The 15,298-nt window shown below is 38.3% G+C and overlaps 1 protein-coding gene across 1 annotated transcript in view; it reads right to left on the minus strand.

The window, feature by feature from the left end:
* Positions 1-1,413: 1,413 nt before the first annotated feature.
* LOC100751097 (N-terminal EF-hand calcium-binding protein 1) overlaps positions 1,414-15,298 on the minus strand; it is a 154,606-nt gene continuing 140,721 nt past the window's right edge. The window contains exons 10-13 of the mRNA XM_027403556.2: positions 13,793-13,905; positions 7,264-7,341; positions 5,829-5,920; positions 1,414-2,298 (exon numbers count right to left, since the gene is read on the minus strand). Coding sequence (XP_027259357.1) covers positions 2,270-2,298; positions 5,829-5,920; positions 7,264-7,341; positions 13,793-13,905 — 312 coding nt within the window. The 3' untranslated portion in view covers positions 1,414-2,269. The remainder of the gene's footprint in view (positions 2,299-5,828; positions 5,921-7,263; positions 7,342-13,792; positions 13,906-15,298) is intronic.

Below are 15,298 nucleotides of genomic sequence, written 5' to 3' on the forward strand. Positions count from 1 at the left end.
CTGGCACCTCTGCAACAGTAATTTTACCAGCTTGGAATTTTAGTAGCTTATTTTTCATTGGTTTGCTTCTCAAAGAAAGGATATTTTTAATAGAAAACAAAAAACACAAAACTTGTTCTTTAGGCATAAATGTATTGTTTGTTTGAAATGAGATGTGTGTACTATGGATGGCATCGTTGTGTGTGTGTTGCCTCCTATGGTTGGTTTTCCTTTTCATTATAGGATCCAGTATGTCTATGTACGTATTTTCATACATATTTACACACGCACACTTAAACACATAAATACATGCATAATAGCTGAGATAAGATTGGCCATACTTAATTGGTTAATTATTTGCTTTTTTTCTTAAGTCCTTTTGATTCTAGCTTAATATATTTATAAAACCCATTACAATTTGTAGCCAGAGGGCCATTCTCCAAACTCTGTTGCTAGGTAGAGATTCTTTTCAGTTAGACAACTATGCTACTTTGGGAACTACCCAGTATGCAAAACACATGGTAGGATTTTTGGGTTGGATATGAAGAGGGCCAGTTAAGAAAATGTTTCTATTGGTTGTAGCTTATATTTTGAAATCATTTATAACCAGAATTTCCAAGAAGCATGTGTATGTTGAAAGATTCCTGGGTTTCAGAACTTTTTGATGTGTAATCACAGTGGGACCACAAAGACTGCTTTGCTATCTCTTTGCCTTTCACACAAATGTATGGTTTGTCTCAACAATCATTGTATAAAAAAACTCCATTAAGGTTTTTGCCTTGCATGTCTATATCAAAAGAGTTGAGCCAGGCATTGTTTCTTAATGCTTGTCATCTTAAGATTTGAATATACATATACACAGTGTGTGTGTGTGTGTGTGTGTGTGTGTGTGTGTGTGTGTGTGTGTAAAAATGTGCTCATCTGGTCTAACAAACTATGAAAATTTACATAAATAAGTACTGAAATTATATAGAAAGATTCAATAAATTAATGTCCCATAAATTATTTGAGATAATATTCTAGATTGAGTCCCATATTTATGAAATTAAACTTTCATTCAAGCTTTGTCTTTTTCTAAATTTTCCACTTGTTAAAAATACCATAGTATGGCTGGGCAGTGGTGGAGCACACTTTTAATTTCAGCACTCAGGAGGCAGAGGCAGCTGGATCCCTGTGAGTTTGAGCCCAGCCTGGTCTACAAAGTGAGTTCCAGGACAGCCAGGGCTGTTACACAGAGAAACCCTGTCTCCAAAAAACAAGCAAAAACAAAGAAAAGCAAAAAGGAAAAAAACCCATAATATTTTACATGTTTTTCCCCTTAAGACCAGAGTTTTGAAGGCATTTGCATGAGAGAATAACATGGTAATATTTCTATGTGTATTTTCATAGCAGAGTCTATAACCAGAGTTTTTAGAGGAGAATAGATAAGCTGCATAGTTTATCAGGAAAGTCCATAAAATAGGTTTATTCAGTATTAAAGTTTTGTTCTTGTTTTAATTTCTTTAATCAGTTGAGTTGAAATTTTAGATTAAAAGTACTGATTTTAAACATCTTCATTTATATGCAAATGTCCTTTTTTCATAAGAATAGTCAGCTATTTGGATTATATACTAGAGACTTCTGCCATAAACTTTAATATCTCCAAAGTTTGCTCAATAATGTTTAGCTTATATATGAGAATCGTGATACTAACAAAGGTGTCACATTAGAAAATGCCCTAAATTACTACAGAGTGTTCACTTGAAAAACACCAGTTTACAACATAACACATGGACAGAGCTTCTACAGGCTACAACCAAGTTTGTTTTCTGCATATATGTTAATATTAAAGGAATTATAAAGGGAATAGTTGGAGGACTATGTGATGAACACGTGGACCTTATTGAAGAATTTTTCTCTCACAGAAAAATGTATTACTAAAAAAATCACAAAGCACAGATGTAATCCTTTGGAGCATATGCCTGTTTACAACCCCTGCTCTATGATATATGATGCTTTAGAAGTTCTCAGCATTTTTACCATAATTATCACAATTTTATTATTTATATACCATTTTATATATTAAGGATTTTGCTATAATGATTGATTACAATGTATAAATTAGCATCAATTACCAAGAGTAATGATAAACTTTGAAAATAGTTACAGAATATACTTCAGAATAGTGTACTTATCATAAACACATTGAACGAAAGTGTGCAGCCAATTGACAACTACAGAGAACTTTTCAGGTTGCATTTTAGATGAGAACACTTGTACTTCAAACAATAAAGACAATGTGTAGGGACATCTAATTGTTGTTCAGGATCCACCATGAAGCTGAAAGAAGAAGAAGAAATAATGAAACTTGTTTTTAGGGCAGAGAAAGTCAAAACTGTAAAGAGATCATTCCCTTCATCTTCTGTCTGCATAATTGCTTTTCTAGGTTCTAGACTCTTTGGGATATTGACTTATTCCTGTGTAATTATACTATAGGTTTTTGTTCGTTGTCATCTAAGACTTTTCTGTTATAGATGAATAATGTTTGTTGTAGCAAGATTATCAACACTATAATGATGAGTCATGTTACAATCTACCCAATACTAGCAGTTCTTAGAAAATAACACAAGGTACTCATACATACATGCTTCAGGAAGTTTGAGTCTAAACAGATACATGTAATATAAACAATATTTTAATATGTTTATATTCCAGTACTAGAAATGTGTTCTCCAATGCATATAAATACGTGAACATAACCCATGGCAAAGAAGTATGGTTTCTGGCATGCTGTGGTGAAGGCAGATGAGTAATCTGTGTTTTGAAGCTGTTTACTGGCTTGGGCTTATACCTTACTTTCTTGTGTACTTTCTTCCCTTATGGTAAAGATATTCTGGCTCCCGAGCTGAGTATCTAACTCCTGCTGTCTGCATGGTTTATGATGGTCAGTGGGCCTATATTGCTGTATTCCTGTATGCTTCAGTTGGTATTTATATTTAAATGCTTAGAGGGATATAATTTGGTTTGTATACTTATATCTAGATGATGTTCAGCTTACTTGAGATGTATCTTCTTCAGTGTTTCTAAATATCACAGGTGCCATTTTCAGTTTTTAGACTAAAATTTATTCAGTGACTATGGTTTTGTTTTCATTTCATTGTGGTATAACATACAAAATGCACAAAACTGGTCATTAAAATTAGTATTAGAAGTGGTATGGATGTTAAAACTATATACAATGTCTAAATTCCAGATTTTTGTTCAGCATTGTGTTCCTGCAGTCACACCTAGGAAACTTTAAAATAGGATGCTCCAATGGATGTTAAAATTTTGTTTGTGGTAGGTTTTAATTTGTTTTAGAAGCCAAGACTAACTTTTTATTATGTTCTGTTAAGTTCCATTTATCATTGTTGAGATTAGGTGTGATATGGAAATCAATTCAAGTTGTACAGAAATTAAATTGCATGACGTTTAGCCTCTGAGGATGAGAGTTGATTCAGTTTTATTTGTGGCCATTTTTTTTTCTCTGTCCATTCGGGAACACTGAAAGACAGTGAAGCAGAGTAATGAATGCATGTGTCAGTGATGCAGTGGTGTATCACATCAAAAGTTCATCCAAAATAACGATGAAACTGGATCATAAAATATACTAGGTTATTTTATATTTACAATGCTTACAATAGCATTTCTTCCACCCTTCTTAACTCATGAGCCCCTTTCTGTATTATTTTTCTACTCTATTTTTGCCCATATGTTTTCTGACTTAGACAGACTCAAATCCCCAATAAGAACAAACAGTACTTTCACCCTTTTGAACCAATGGGCTTAGTTTTTGGAGAATTGAAAATGGATCTGATAGCAAACACAAAAATATTAAAATCAGACCTTGGGGAGAGGGAGGAAATATTTGATTGTCTTTTGTCCTTAATGACTGCTTGTTTTTAGCTACATTAAACCTACAGAAGGTCTTCATATATCAGGAAAATTTTACTGTTTTGTGTAATAAAGTAGCAGTACATCCTTAAAGAAGATGAGCAGATAAATGCTAGCAATGTTTTCCTACCTTCTATCAACAAAGGCTGTAGCCAGTCATTATTTATATCATTTATTTGTATAGTAGGCTGAACCCGCTTAGAACAGCAAGTTCAAGCTTGCTATAATAGTGAAGCCAAAACCTTGCTAGATAAATAGAATGTGGCTGCCTCAGTCTCTTCCTTCATAACTTGTCACCACACCTTCCTGGCCTTCCCTAACTATATAGCACCTTGCAATACAAACTGAGTCAAACTGCAAGGCCCGAGAAACTCAGCCATGTCCATGGCTTTTTTTTTTTTTTTTTTTTTTTTTTTTTTTTTTTTTTTTTGGCTTGAGGATTAAACCAGCTGTCCAGTGAGAGAAGTTCTGTATACATCTCCCCCAGGAGGTCTACTGGCACACCAAAACTCTGCCTTAGACTGTGAGGATTAGGTAAATTGAAAGCTATCCCACCTGGCCTCTTGTCTCTTCAACCAGCTGCAGTTCTGGAATTCATTGCCTCATCTCCAGTCTGGTCCTCAGTGCATCAGAGCCCTACCATTCCATTAAGACTCTTCTCTTTAGTAGTGATCTTGTCAAATCTCATTTTCTGTGTTATTTTTTCCAATCATTTCACCATGAATGCCCCAAGGAGCATGGTATCCTTGCATTCCACTCTGATATTATCCTGCCTGTTTTGGTTTTTCTCCCCTGGATGGTGCCCCTTGTTCTCCTTAATAAAGCAGGCTCTTCTTCCTCAGCAGATCTTTACAGAAAGGCATTTCTCCAGGCCTCTCTCAGATGTTTTATTCTTACCTGCTCATGTCTTCACTTAGAATTGGTCTTACTGTGCTTCTGTGGCTGGACACTGCATCTGCAGCTGGAATCCCAGCAGGCTCTTGGTGTAGGTCCTTTTCTCCCTTGACCTAGGCCATTGCCCTGCTTGGTTAGTCTCCACTCCATGAAGACTACCTTTGTCCATCATGTCCATTATTATTGATTGGACCATGTTGTCATCCAAGGACTCCAAATTGTTGTTTACATACCTAATTAAGATAGTCCCCACTTTAAAGTTGAGTAAGATAACTTCTTTAAGTCTACAAAGCATGTATTATCTCTAATGGTAACTACTAGTTTGTGCCTTGAACTGTGTTTTTTTATGTAAATGTGTGCCCTTTGTAAACTTTTTTTTTTTATGTCACACAGGATAGACAACACTTTACCCTATGTTTTTACTTTGTACATCAGTTAGCACCTAGCAATATGCTTGGTCAGAGCAGGATCCCAGCTGGTAATCAGTAAATAGCATCTCAGGAACCCCTGTACCCAGGACAACGTTATTACACAGTAAACATACGTACAGTGAGTAGATAGCTGGGTGGATGGATAGATAGTAAGGGAGTTTTCTCAGTAATCTTAAGCTTTGTTCAGACATCTTAGACAATTTCATTCTAAATCTCTTCTTGTTCTTTTTTCTCCCAGTTATAAAAATCATTTTAGCAGTTATTGTAATGAACGTTTCTAACACTCTAACAACCCCTCTGTGATCACTTATTTCAAAGTACATTCAGCATACTAATTGGGATATAGTAAAGCATTTAAATGATTTTTGAAGTATATGAGTTGACTTACACCTAAATTTTCCTAAAATTGTGGTGACCAAGCAGCTACCAGTACTAGGTTTAATGTAGCTAGAAACAAGCAGTCATTAAGGACAAAAGACAATCAAATATTTCCTCCCTCTCTCAACATTTTGAATAAAGTAACAGTAAAGAAATGTGGGAGATCATGCTATCTTAAAAAAAAGGGGGGTGGAGAAGCACACAGAAGCATGGCACATGCTCCAGGGTAGTTACCAGGAACTAGCATAGTAGATGTGAGCTCTGGAGTTTCCAAGAAATCCACATTGCTTCTTTGGAAGGTCTTGCTGTAATTTGTCTGGAGGTGGCTGTGAAATGATGGCAGGTTAAAGTTGTGCATTTTTGTTTAAAGGCTTCCTAAGTAGAGTACAATAGCAGTCAAATTCAACCAAGATGTCAAGATTTGGGGTGGTTTAAACTAATTTGCCAGATACAGTTTGCTCTAGATGCTTATTTAATTTTAATAGAGCCTGAACAGTAATAATTGTCATCAGAAATTTGGAAGAAAGGGCATTTAAGATAAGCATACAAAACACTCAACAATAGGAGGTTAGGGTAAATTCCAGGAGAAATGTACAAATGAAAGAATTTTAATATCTGCATGTTTAAAGAACAGACTATCTGAAAACAAGAACTGTAAATTTTCTATCAATAGAGAATAAAAAGACCAATAAGCTTGGAGATAAGGTGCCTTCCAGGATTCTTCCTGAAATAATATTGTTGCTATTGCGTCTTGATTATAGCACAGAATGCACCAATTATTTGTCACTGAGCAAGCACTCTACCATTGAGCTACCTCCCAAGACTGCTCATCGAAGCCATAAAAATGACAATTAAGGTGAAATACAAATCAGTTGAATATCCCAGCATTCCTTTATTTCTGTATTTAGTACCCTAAAACACTGATGTTTTCTGTACTACCCCAAACCATCAGGAACTGTTTGTGAGATAGAATAACAAAAATAGCCCTCATCACATATTTTAAAATTGCATATTTGTCAGTAATTATTTTTACTTTCAAAGTTTTTCAGCTTTTCCAATGTCTTTTATTCCTTTATTTCTAATGTTTAAGGATATTTAAAAAGTTATATTAGCCATTGTGTATAGTTTTAAATTTAAATAAAATAAAATGATATCCACATTGTTTATATCTTATGAAACTTCATACTCTCATCATGTCTCCTTCCTGGGGTACCCATGACCCTTATCTAATTCTGCTTTACTAAGAGCATCAGTAAAATGCAAAAACTCAAAGTAGGATCATTATCTAAAGCTATGAAATAAGTTCCAAAGAGTTTAGGGTTCAGTTTAACAGGAAGACAAGTTTTAAGATGATGTAAATAACTCAGATCAGGTGGCACAGGTCTGGAATCCTAGATACTTGAGGCTGAAGCAACAGTATTTCAAATTCAAGGCCTGACTGGGCTACAGAGTAAGTTCAAGATCATCCTGGACAACTAATCCATCCTATTTTCAAAGTGCAAACTTAGAAGGAAGCTGGGATGTATCAGTGACAGAGTGCTTACCCAGCATGCTAGAAGCCATGGTTCAATCTCTAGCATCACAAAAGTAGGCAAAAATACATGGTACAGAAATGTACATTGCCACAACCACATTTAATAGAACAAGTAATTTTTTCTTTGCAACTTACCGATTCCACACACTGCTATTCTCCCAGAACTCATAAATCATGTAGCGAGATTCATTTGAAAGCTTCTGTATAGAAATACTGAAATAGAAAAAACATTATTTGGCCTGGAAATTAAAGAAGCAAAGGGATATGACTCAGAAAGCAAAGCATAAATGATAAGTTGCACTATCCTCATTGCAGGTTGGCTAAGTTGCCTCAATGAATAATGTGGAGAGCAGCCAAGGAAGACCCTTAATAGCCTCAAGCCTTTGTCTGTGTACCTGTGTGCACACACATATGTTGGCACACATATCCATAACCACTCACAGTGCACACACAGACAAAAGTGAACCAAATTTTCCAATCTCTATGTAGTATGCAACAATGTTACCTGTATGTCTAGGAAACAAAGTAATTTAAGCTGGTCAGACTACCAAATTGATTTATCAAGAGCCAAGTAGCCCAGTGCATCTATTTTGGCATATAATTTTTAGTATAATATCATCTTTGAAAACTTTTCTTTAAAAAGTTCTTAGTTTATTATTTTGTTGATTGTGTTTGGCTTGTATGTATGCCTGTGCACCACTTACATGCCTAGTGCCCTTGAAGGCCAGGAAAGGGTATCGTATTCCCCTGAAACTAAGGTTACGGTTGTGGACCACCATACTTGAAATCAGACCTGGGTCCTCTGAAAGAGCAGTCAGTACTCGTAACCGCTGAGCCAGATCTCCCCAGTTCCCATTCAAAAGTTTTACTAAGAATCTTTTGTGCCAAAATTTGTTAATAATTATTTGTTTTAAAATATCCTGCTCAGCCAGGCAGTGGTGTTGCATACCTTTAATCCCAGCACTCAGGAGGCAGAGGCAGGTGGAGCTCTTTGAGTTTGAGGCCAGCCTGGTCTACAGAGCGAGTTCCAGGACAGTCTCCATAGGTACAGAGAAACCCTGTCTGGAAAAACCAAGCCAAACCAAACAAACAAATAAAATATCCTGCTCACAGCAGTGTGGAGCATTAGAGAGGACAGTCATGTAAAGCACAGAGGAAAGTTGAACAGGCAGCACAATAGATAAAGATCCAAATCAACACTGAAACAAGAACAGAGGGACACTCATGGCATTTATGAGCTTGTGTAAGAAAAGAAAAAAGAGTGATGCATGTTAAAAACAATTCTTAAAGGATATCTTTTTTAAATAATTTTTATTTGAACTAGAAACAAGATTGAATTACATGACAATCCCAGTTTCCTTCTCCCTCCTGTCCTCCCCTACCACCTCCCAACTAAAACCCGACCTATCACATATCCTTTCTTCTATTCTTCCCCTGATTCAACCTTTGTGCTCCCTCATGACCTCTGCATAAGGGATATCTTTTTAGTCTAATCTTTTATATTTAAATTAGGAAGCAAAATGAAGGATCAAAAAAATAAGGATTTAGCAGTGAAATAATGAAGATTTAGGATTGAGGATCTATTTGTGACCAGCAGGTGGCAGTAACTACACAAAGGATTTTTTTTTTTTTTTTTTTTTAATTTTGTTTTAAAAGATGCTGCTCATGGCAGTGTGGAGCATGAATAGAGAGCATTTTGCTTATTTTTGGAGTACGGTATTTTTCATAGTTTTTAAAATATAATTTGCTTCGTTATGCATGATGTACTAATGTTACTAGCTCAACTTAAGATTTTTCTGAATAAATATTTACTGTATGATAATTATGCAATAAGGAGTTTGTATTTCTTACCCCATGAGTTCATAGGTAAGCTTTGTGACTTTCTCCATAAACCTCCATAATGGTCTGCAAATTAAATTGCATGTATACTTTTTCCTGGGATGAGAATCTATAGCTTATTTAGTGTCTTGAAGGATTCCCTAATGCTCAATTATATTGCAAATTACAGCTCTATTTTCTTTAGAATAAAGATTAAAACACTCAGCCTAGCATCTCAGGCCTCTCATTCATTGCCTCCTGAAATGGGTTATTAATATTACTTGTTATATTAAATGCCCAGTTATTGTACTGTGAGAGTGTTACATCTTCTGGACTAACACAGAAAGGCCTGTAAAGCTGCAATTTCAGCATTTGTTAGATAGATGCAGCAGGATCTTGAGTTTGAGACCAGCTTTGGGTAAGTGGTGAGACATCCTTCAAGCCATCAAGCCTTGGAGATGTACTCATTGGTGGAACACTTGTGTAGCAGGTGAGAGATCCTGTGTTTGATCTCCAGCATTGCCCTCCCAATGAAAGTCACATGTCAGCACAATACCCAAGCTTGTGAAAGACCTGGGTAGAGAACTAAAGAGGAGGGATATCATGGTGTGATAGGATAGTGGGCCAAAGACTGTCCCAATAGAACTACCGTACTATTAAGTGTGCCACCTTTGGCCCATTACTCAACCTCAGTTTCCCCTTCTCTGAAATGGTTCTATGAGGATGCAGAGGACTCCCTTTTTCTTAGCTTCCTTCCCTTTCCAAGTGCCTGCCCTGCCTTTCCACAGGGCCAAACGAATGAGAAAAAGATGTAACAGGAGGGACACACTCCCCACATTTCTCTACACCAAGGTCTAGGTTTGGCCACCATATTTTATCTTATCCATACAGATTGATGATTGATGTCTCAATGCACCCCATTAATTCTTAAGGGTGTCTCAAGAGTGAGTTTTGCAATATAATCCACAGTCATGTTTCCTGGGTCCTTGACATTGGAAATATGAACATATTATATTTCTCAAGCTTTGTAGCAGAGAGTAGCCTCAGAGATCACTTTATTCTATTAAAAACCTAGAATTTTAGGACAAGAATATGATTGGAATTGCTTTCTACCTTTATGAGTAAGGAGCCTGTTTTTAAAGCTAGATGATAAAATCATCGAAGGCAGAAGCTATTTCCTGTCTGGCATCAAGGGAGATTCTATGAGCACACTGTTACATCATTTACTCAGCTGGTGACTCTCTCACAAATGGTACTGAGCATTTGTAATTGCAGAGGAAATTAGCAGCATATATTAATATACCATTATATACCCACTCACATCAATGTGTTTGTGCGTTTAAGTACACACACCAGGACATTAGGCTTGGTGGCAAGCACCTTTACCCACTGAGCCATCTTGTCAGCCCTCCCCATGGTCTTTAAAGCACCATTAACAGAATACTGTCACCAAACCTCTGTGAGTCCTCAGACTTAGACATTTTTAATTTATTATTTATTTATTTATGTTAAAGATTTTATTTATTTATTATATATACAACATTCTGCTTTCATGTATATCTGCACACCAGAAGAGGACACCAGATCTCATAATGGATGGTTGTGAGCCTCCATGTGGTTGCTGGGAATTGAACTCAGGACCTCTGGAAGAGCAGCCAGTGCTCTTAACCACTGAGCCATCTCTCCAGCCCCTATTTTTTATTTTTATAATTGTAATTAGACCAATTTTAAATTAGAAACAAATTTCTTTTACATGTCAATCCCAGTTCCCTCTTCCTCCCCTCCTCTCTGCCCGCCCCCCCATCCCAACCCCTTTCTGCTCCCCAGGGAGTGTGAGGCCTTCGATGGGGGATCTTCAAAGTCTGTCATATCATTTGGAGCAGGGCCTAGACCCTCCCCTATGTGTCTAGGATGAGAGAGTATCCCTTTATGTGGAGTGAGCTCACAAAGTCCATTCGTGTACTAGGGATAAATACTGATCCACTACCAGAGGCTTCATAGATTGCCCAGACCTCCAAACTGACATCCTCATTTGGGGGGGTTCTGGATCAGTGCTATGCTGTTTTCCCAGCTATAGGTCTGGGGTCATGAGCTCCCCTTGTTCAGATCAGCTGTTTTTGTGGGTTTCAGCAGCCTGGTGTTGACCCCTTTGCTCATCACTCCTCCCTCTCTGCAACTGGATTCCAGGGTTCAGCTCAGAGACTTACACATTTCTAAATGAATACTCAAAGCAAAAGTTCTAATTCAGTTGCTTGAATTTAACAAGATTATTTCTGGTATAACTGGAACAGGAAGGATCTTGTGTATGTGTCCCACCCCTAGTTAACCACAAAACGTTCAGGAATCTTTAATTCAACTATGATTAAATCCTAACAAAGGAGATTAAACATGGTTTTGAGTGAAGCTTGATCAGGTAATATATGTAATATATGCCTGCATCGATTCTGGTGGAAACTAAATATGAGAATTGCCAATCTTCTAAGGCATCACTCATGATAGCACTCTGTGTCTTGCATGGGGACAATTAGCTAAGCATTGTGGGAAACAAATCTAAAACGTTTGCTAATTCACAGAGTGTCACAGCACTAGGCAGCTGTGGAGGGTACTCAAGATCACAACTGCTGACATGAGTGGCATTTGGTGATTTGCCCATAAGTAGAGAACTGGAGCTGATTAGCTGGTACATCTGAAACATTGAATTTAGACTAGAGTTGTCTCTTCCTTCCACAGGATGCTCCACCTGTGTGGTCATTTTCTCATACTCATTATATCTGATAAAATAGACATTCTGACCATTCTGCAACAGAAATGAACTGAAGAATCAGCAATAAGCAGATGAAGAACTGCTAAGAAGTGTGCGAAGGAAAAGGCAAGGCTGGGAATCCAACCTTCAGGAAATGCTCCTCTCCTTTAGCAGGGGCAGTTCTTCATGATTCTGCATGGTTTGCAGCAAGCATCTCTCTGACCTGCCCACAGCAGGTTACTCCTTTCTGGGGCTATTCTGGCACCCAAAGCAGTTTCAGAATCTTAAAAGTTTTGTGTCCTTTTAAATAAATATGAAGCATCTAACCAATCCCCGGGAATTTGGCACAAACTTTTCTTCTTTCTATGCTTGCTATTTCAAAAATAATTTACTGAGATCAATGTTCTTCGGTTGCATAGGTTCCTTTTGCATTTTCCAAGTATTTTTATTTTAAAATGAGTGGGCTTTTAGAAACTACATGCATTTCTGCCTTAGCAAATCTCTAATTCATCCAAGGGTGATAGCGCTTTTATTTGTGCTCTTTTGATGCTGCTATGAAGTAGAGTAGCAGTCATGGAAGTGCAGCATTTCCTAGTGTCTGTCAAAAAGGCTGCACTGGGAGGTTGTGGGGAGTTAATGATATTCATGCTGCAGAGCTGGGAGGTCAGCCAGGAAGAAGGAGTGGGTGAGTCCAGCTCAGGTTTCATGGTCTTCAGTGAATGGAAGATACTATACTGGGCAGTTCACACATAAACATTCCATGAGGTAGTGTGTGTGTGTGTGTGTGTGTGTGTGTGTGTGTGTGTGTGTGTGTGTGTGTATGTGTGTATGTGTGTAGGGATTGAACCAGGGCCTTATTCATGCTAGGCAAGTGTTCTACTTCTGAGGTTCTTTCCTAATATTTACTGTGTTTGGGACAAGGTCTCAGTAAAATTGCCCGGTTAGGCAATCCCTGAACTAATTATCTTCCTGCCTCAGGTAGCTGGGATCACAGGCCTGCCTCCATGAAGTTCTAGACAGTGAAAAGTGAGGTTTACAAACAATGAGAATCCCTAAGACACAGAGCTATGCAATCCTAGCTTTAACCCAAGTTTAATTATAGTTTACTTCAAAGACCTAAAGTTAGGCTTGAGCATAAATAAAAATCAATTACCCACCAGACAGAAGAGCAAAACAAAGACATAACATGTTTTTATGCACACATACCTCACAACCACACATCTGCTAAATCACTTTCCATGAATGTTGAAAGAACATTAGGGAATGCAGTAGAAATGAGCTCGCAGGTAGAGGGAGATTCCTGTGGAAGTTTTCTCAACACAGATAAGCCAGGGTCTGTGCTGTGACTTCTGACTTGGCATGAGAGACTAACTGGGCATGTATTTATGGAAAAGCCTGGTGTCATGGTAATAAGGAAGACAATGCTGGCTTATTGCTAGATGGCTGTGTCTGAGGGCGTCTGGGTCTGAGGGCAGCAAACTCATAAAGTCTAGGCAAATATCCAGCATTTGAAAGGGTTCTCCTTGGAGAGGTACTGCAGAGTCCTTGTGATAGGAATTCTACCATTGTTTGTGGACAACTATGCTAGAAATGGTTTACTGAACTAACGGTAGTGAAAAACTACAGACGTGGTGTAGCCTACTTTATGAGTCTTTATACAACAGAGAGAAAGCCATGGGTGAAGGGAGAAAGATGTTGCTGCTGCTTTTTTGAAACAAGGTCTGAAATCTTAGTTTTGGAGAGCCCTGCTGTTCTCACAATAGTGGAAATGGTCATTAGTCCCCCGGGTAATGGAGGTCAGGCACCCATGAGTCTACACAGATGATTCTCAATGCGTGCTGGTGGCCTGTGTGCAAAAGAGAGAGTGCAATCTATTTGAAACCCTTTCCATTCAGATGGCTCTCTGCTTTATTTCCCTCTGTATGCCTAATGATTAAATCAACTCTGGTTCAAAGATCAAACAGAAAATATCCTGCTAAACTCTGCAAATGCCAGGGCTGGACTGCTCTGCAGAACTCAACAAGAAGATTTGGAGATGCCTGTGCTCTGGCACCTGTACCCTCACCTAAACTCCCATGTTCAACACCTGTGTAGAGCGCTTACCGCAGGCACCCGCTTTGGGCTGAGGCGCTCTCCACGTAGTGTTTCAGAGCAAGCTGGAACTCTTCCAGATCGTCTTCTGACACGGACATCTGGCGTTGCACGAGCATGATGTGCTGCGTAGGAGGAAAGGGAGCTTGCAATCACGACTGCCAGCCAGAAACTGACCAGGGAAAGCCGTGACTATTCCTTATCCCAAGTCACACAAAAGCCCCCAAATACACAGCAACAGAAGCTAAAGAAACGCTCTGCACCGAGGCGGTTTTTTCTTTAAAATTAAGCAAGAGCTGCAATTAGAATCGCGGAGGAGCTTTCAAGAGTAAGTCTCTGTGAGGCAGAGGTGGCTGACCCAGGCACTGGTATCCTAAAAACTTCCCGAGTGCCTCTGATATGCTGCTGAGTCATCGCATAGCTTCTTGGATATTTTTCCGATAGCAGATACTGTGACAGTCATTACAATCAAATTTGCTTTTAAAAATGTGCTTTTACAGTTGCGTTTCCAATGCTGTATTGGCGATTAAAGGGCTATCAAACATTACCCATTTACAATATGTGCTATTCAGGATTCTCTAACACTTGTGTTATGCTCTGTACTGTCAACTTGACCACATCCAGAATCACCTAAGGGACAAACCTCTGGGTATGGTCTGTGAGGGGGTTTCTGTATTGGGCTAATTTAGCAAGTAAGACCCAGCTTAACTGTGACCCACCATTCCTGGAGCTGTAGTCCTAGTCTAAGGAAACAGCAAGCCAGGCACCAGAACTTCTCTGTCTCTACTTCCAGACTGTGGACATAATAGCACCAGCTGCCTGCTGAGCCTGCTTCTGTTACTTCTCTGTCACGATGGAGTGCACTCTCAAAACAATAAGGCCAAATAAATAGTCAGGTCTTCCTTAAGTTGCTTTTGTCAAATATTTTACCATAGCAACAAGAAAAGTTGCTACTACACCCTGTTTAATGGCTCACAGTGGGTTTGCTAATAACTGCTTTTCCTGAAAAAAAAAAAAAAAAACCTTATTACCATTATAATTGTGGTTTCAATTTCCTAGACAATTGCCTAGAGATCTGCCTGTGTGCCTCATGCAAGTATAGGTCTCAATATTAATTTTTCTTCTTCTGCAAGCATTGAGGAGAAAAATTAGGAAGTATGAAAATAAGCCTCATAAAAGTGAAAAAGCGAACTGGCGGTGGTGGCTCACGCCTGTAGTCCCAGCACTCAGGAGGCAGAGGCAGGTGGATGTCTGTGAGTTCGAGACTAGCCTGGTCTACAAGAGCTAGTTCCAGGACAGTCTCCAAAGCCAGGGTTTCTCTAAACCCTGTCTCAAAAAACCAAAAAAACCAAACAAAAAAAGTGAAAAAGCAAATTTAAAATACAACTCACAAGAATTATTGGAATACCAACGAAACTTGCCCAGTATTGCTAGTCATGTAGCATAGCGACTACAGTTAAACCCCCGATCTTCTGTTCCATATTCTATCCAGTTTCTCAGTGCTTGTTAAATAGCTGT

Source organism: Cricetulus griseus, chromosome 2, assembly GCF_003668045.3.
Source record: "Cricetulus griseus strain 17A/GY chromosome 2, alternate assembly CriGri-PICRH-1.0, whole genome shotgun sequence".
NCBI lineage: Eukaryota > Metazoa > Chordata > Mammalia > Rodentia > Cricetidae > Cricetulus > Cricetulus griseus.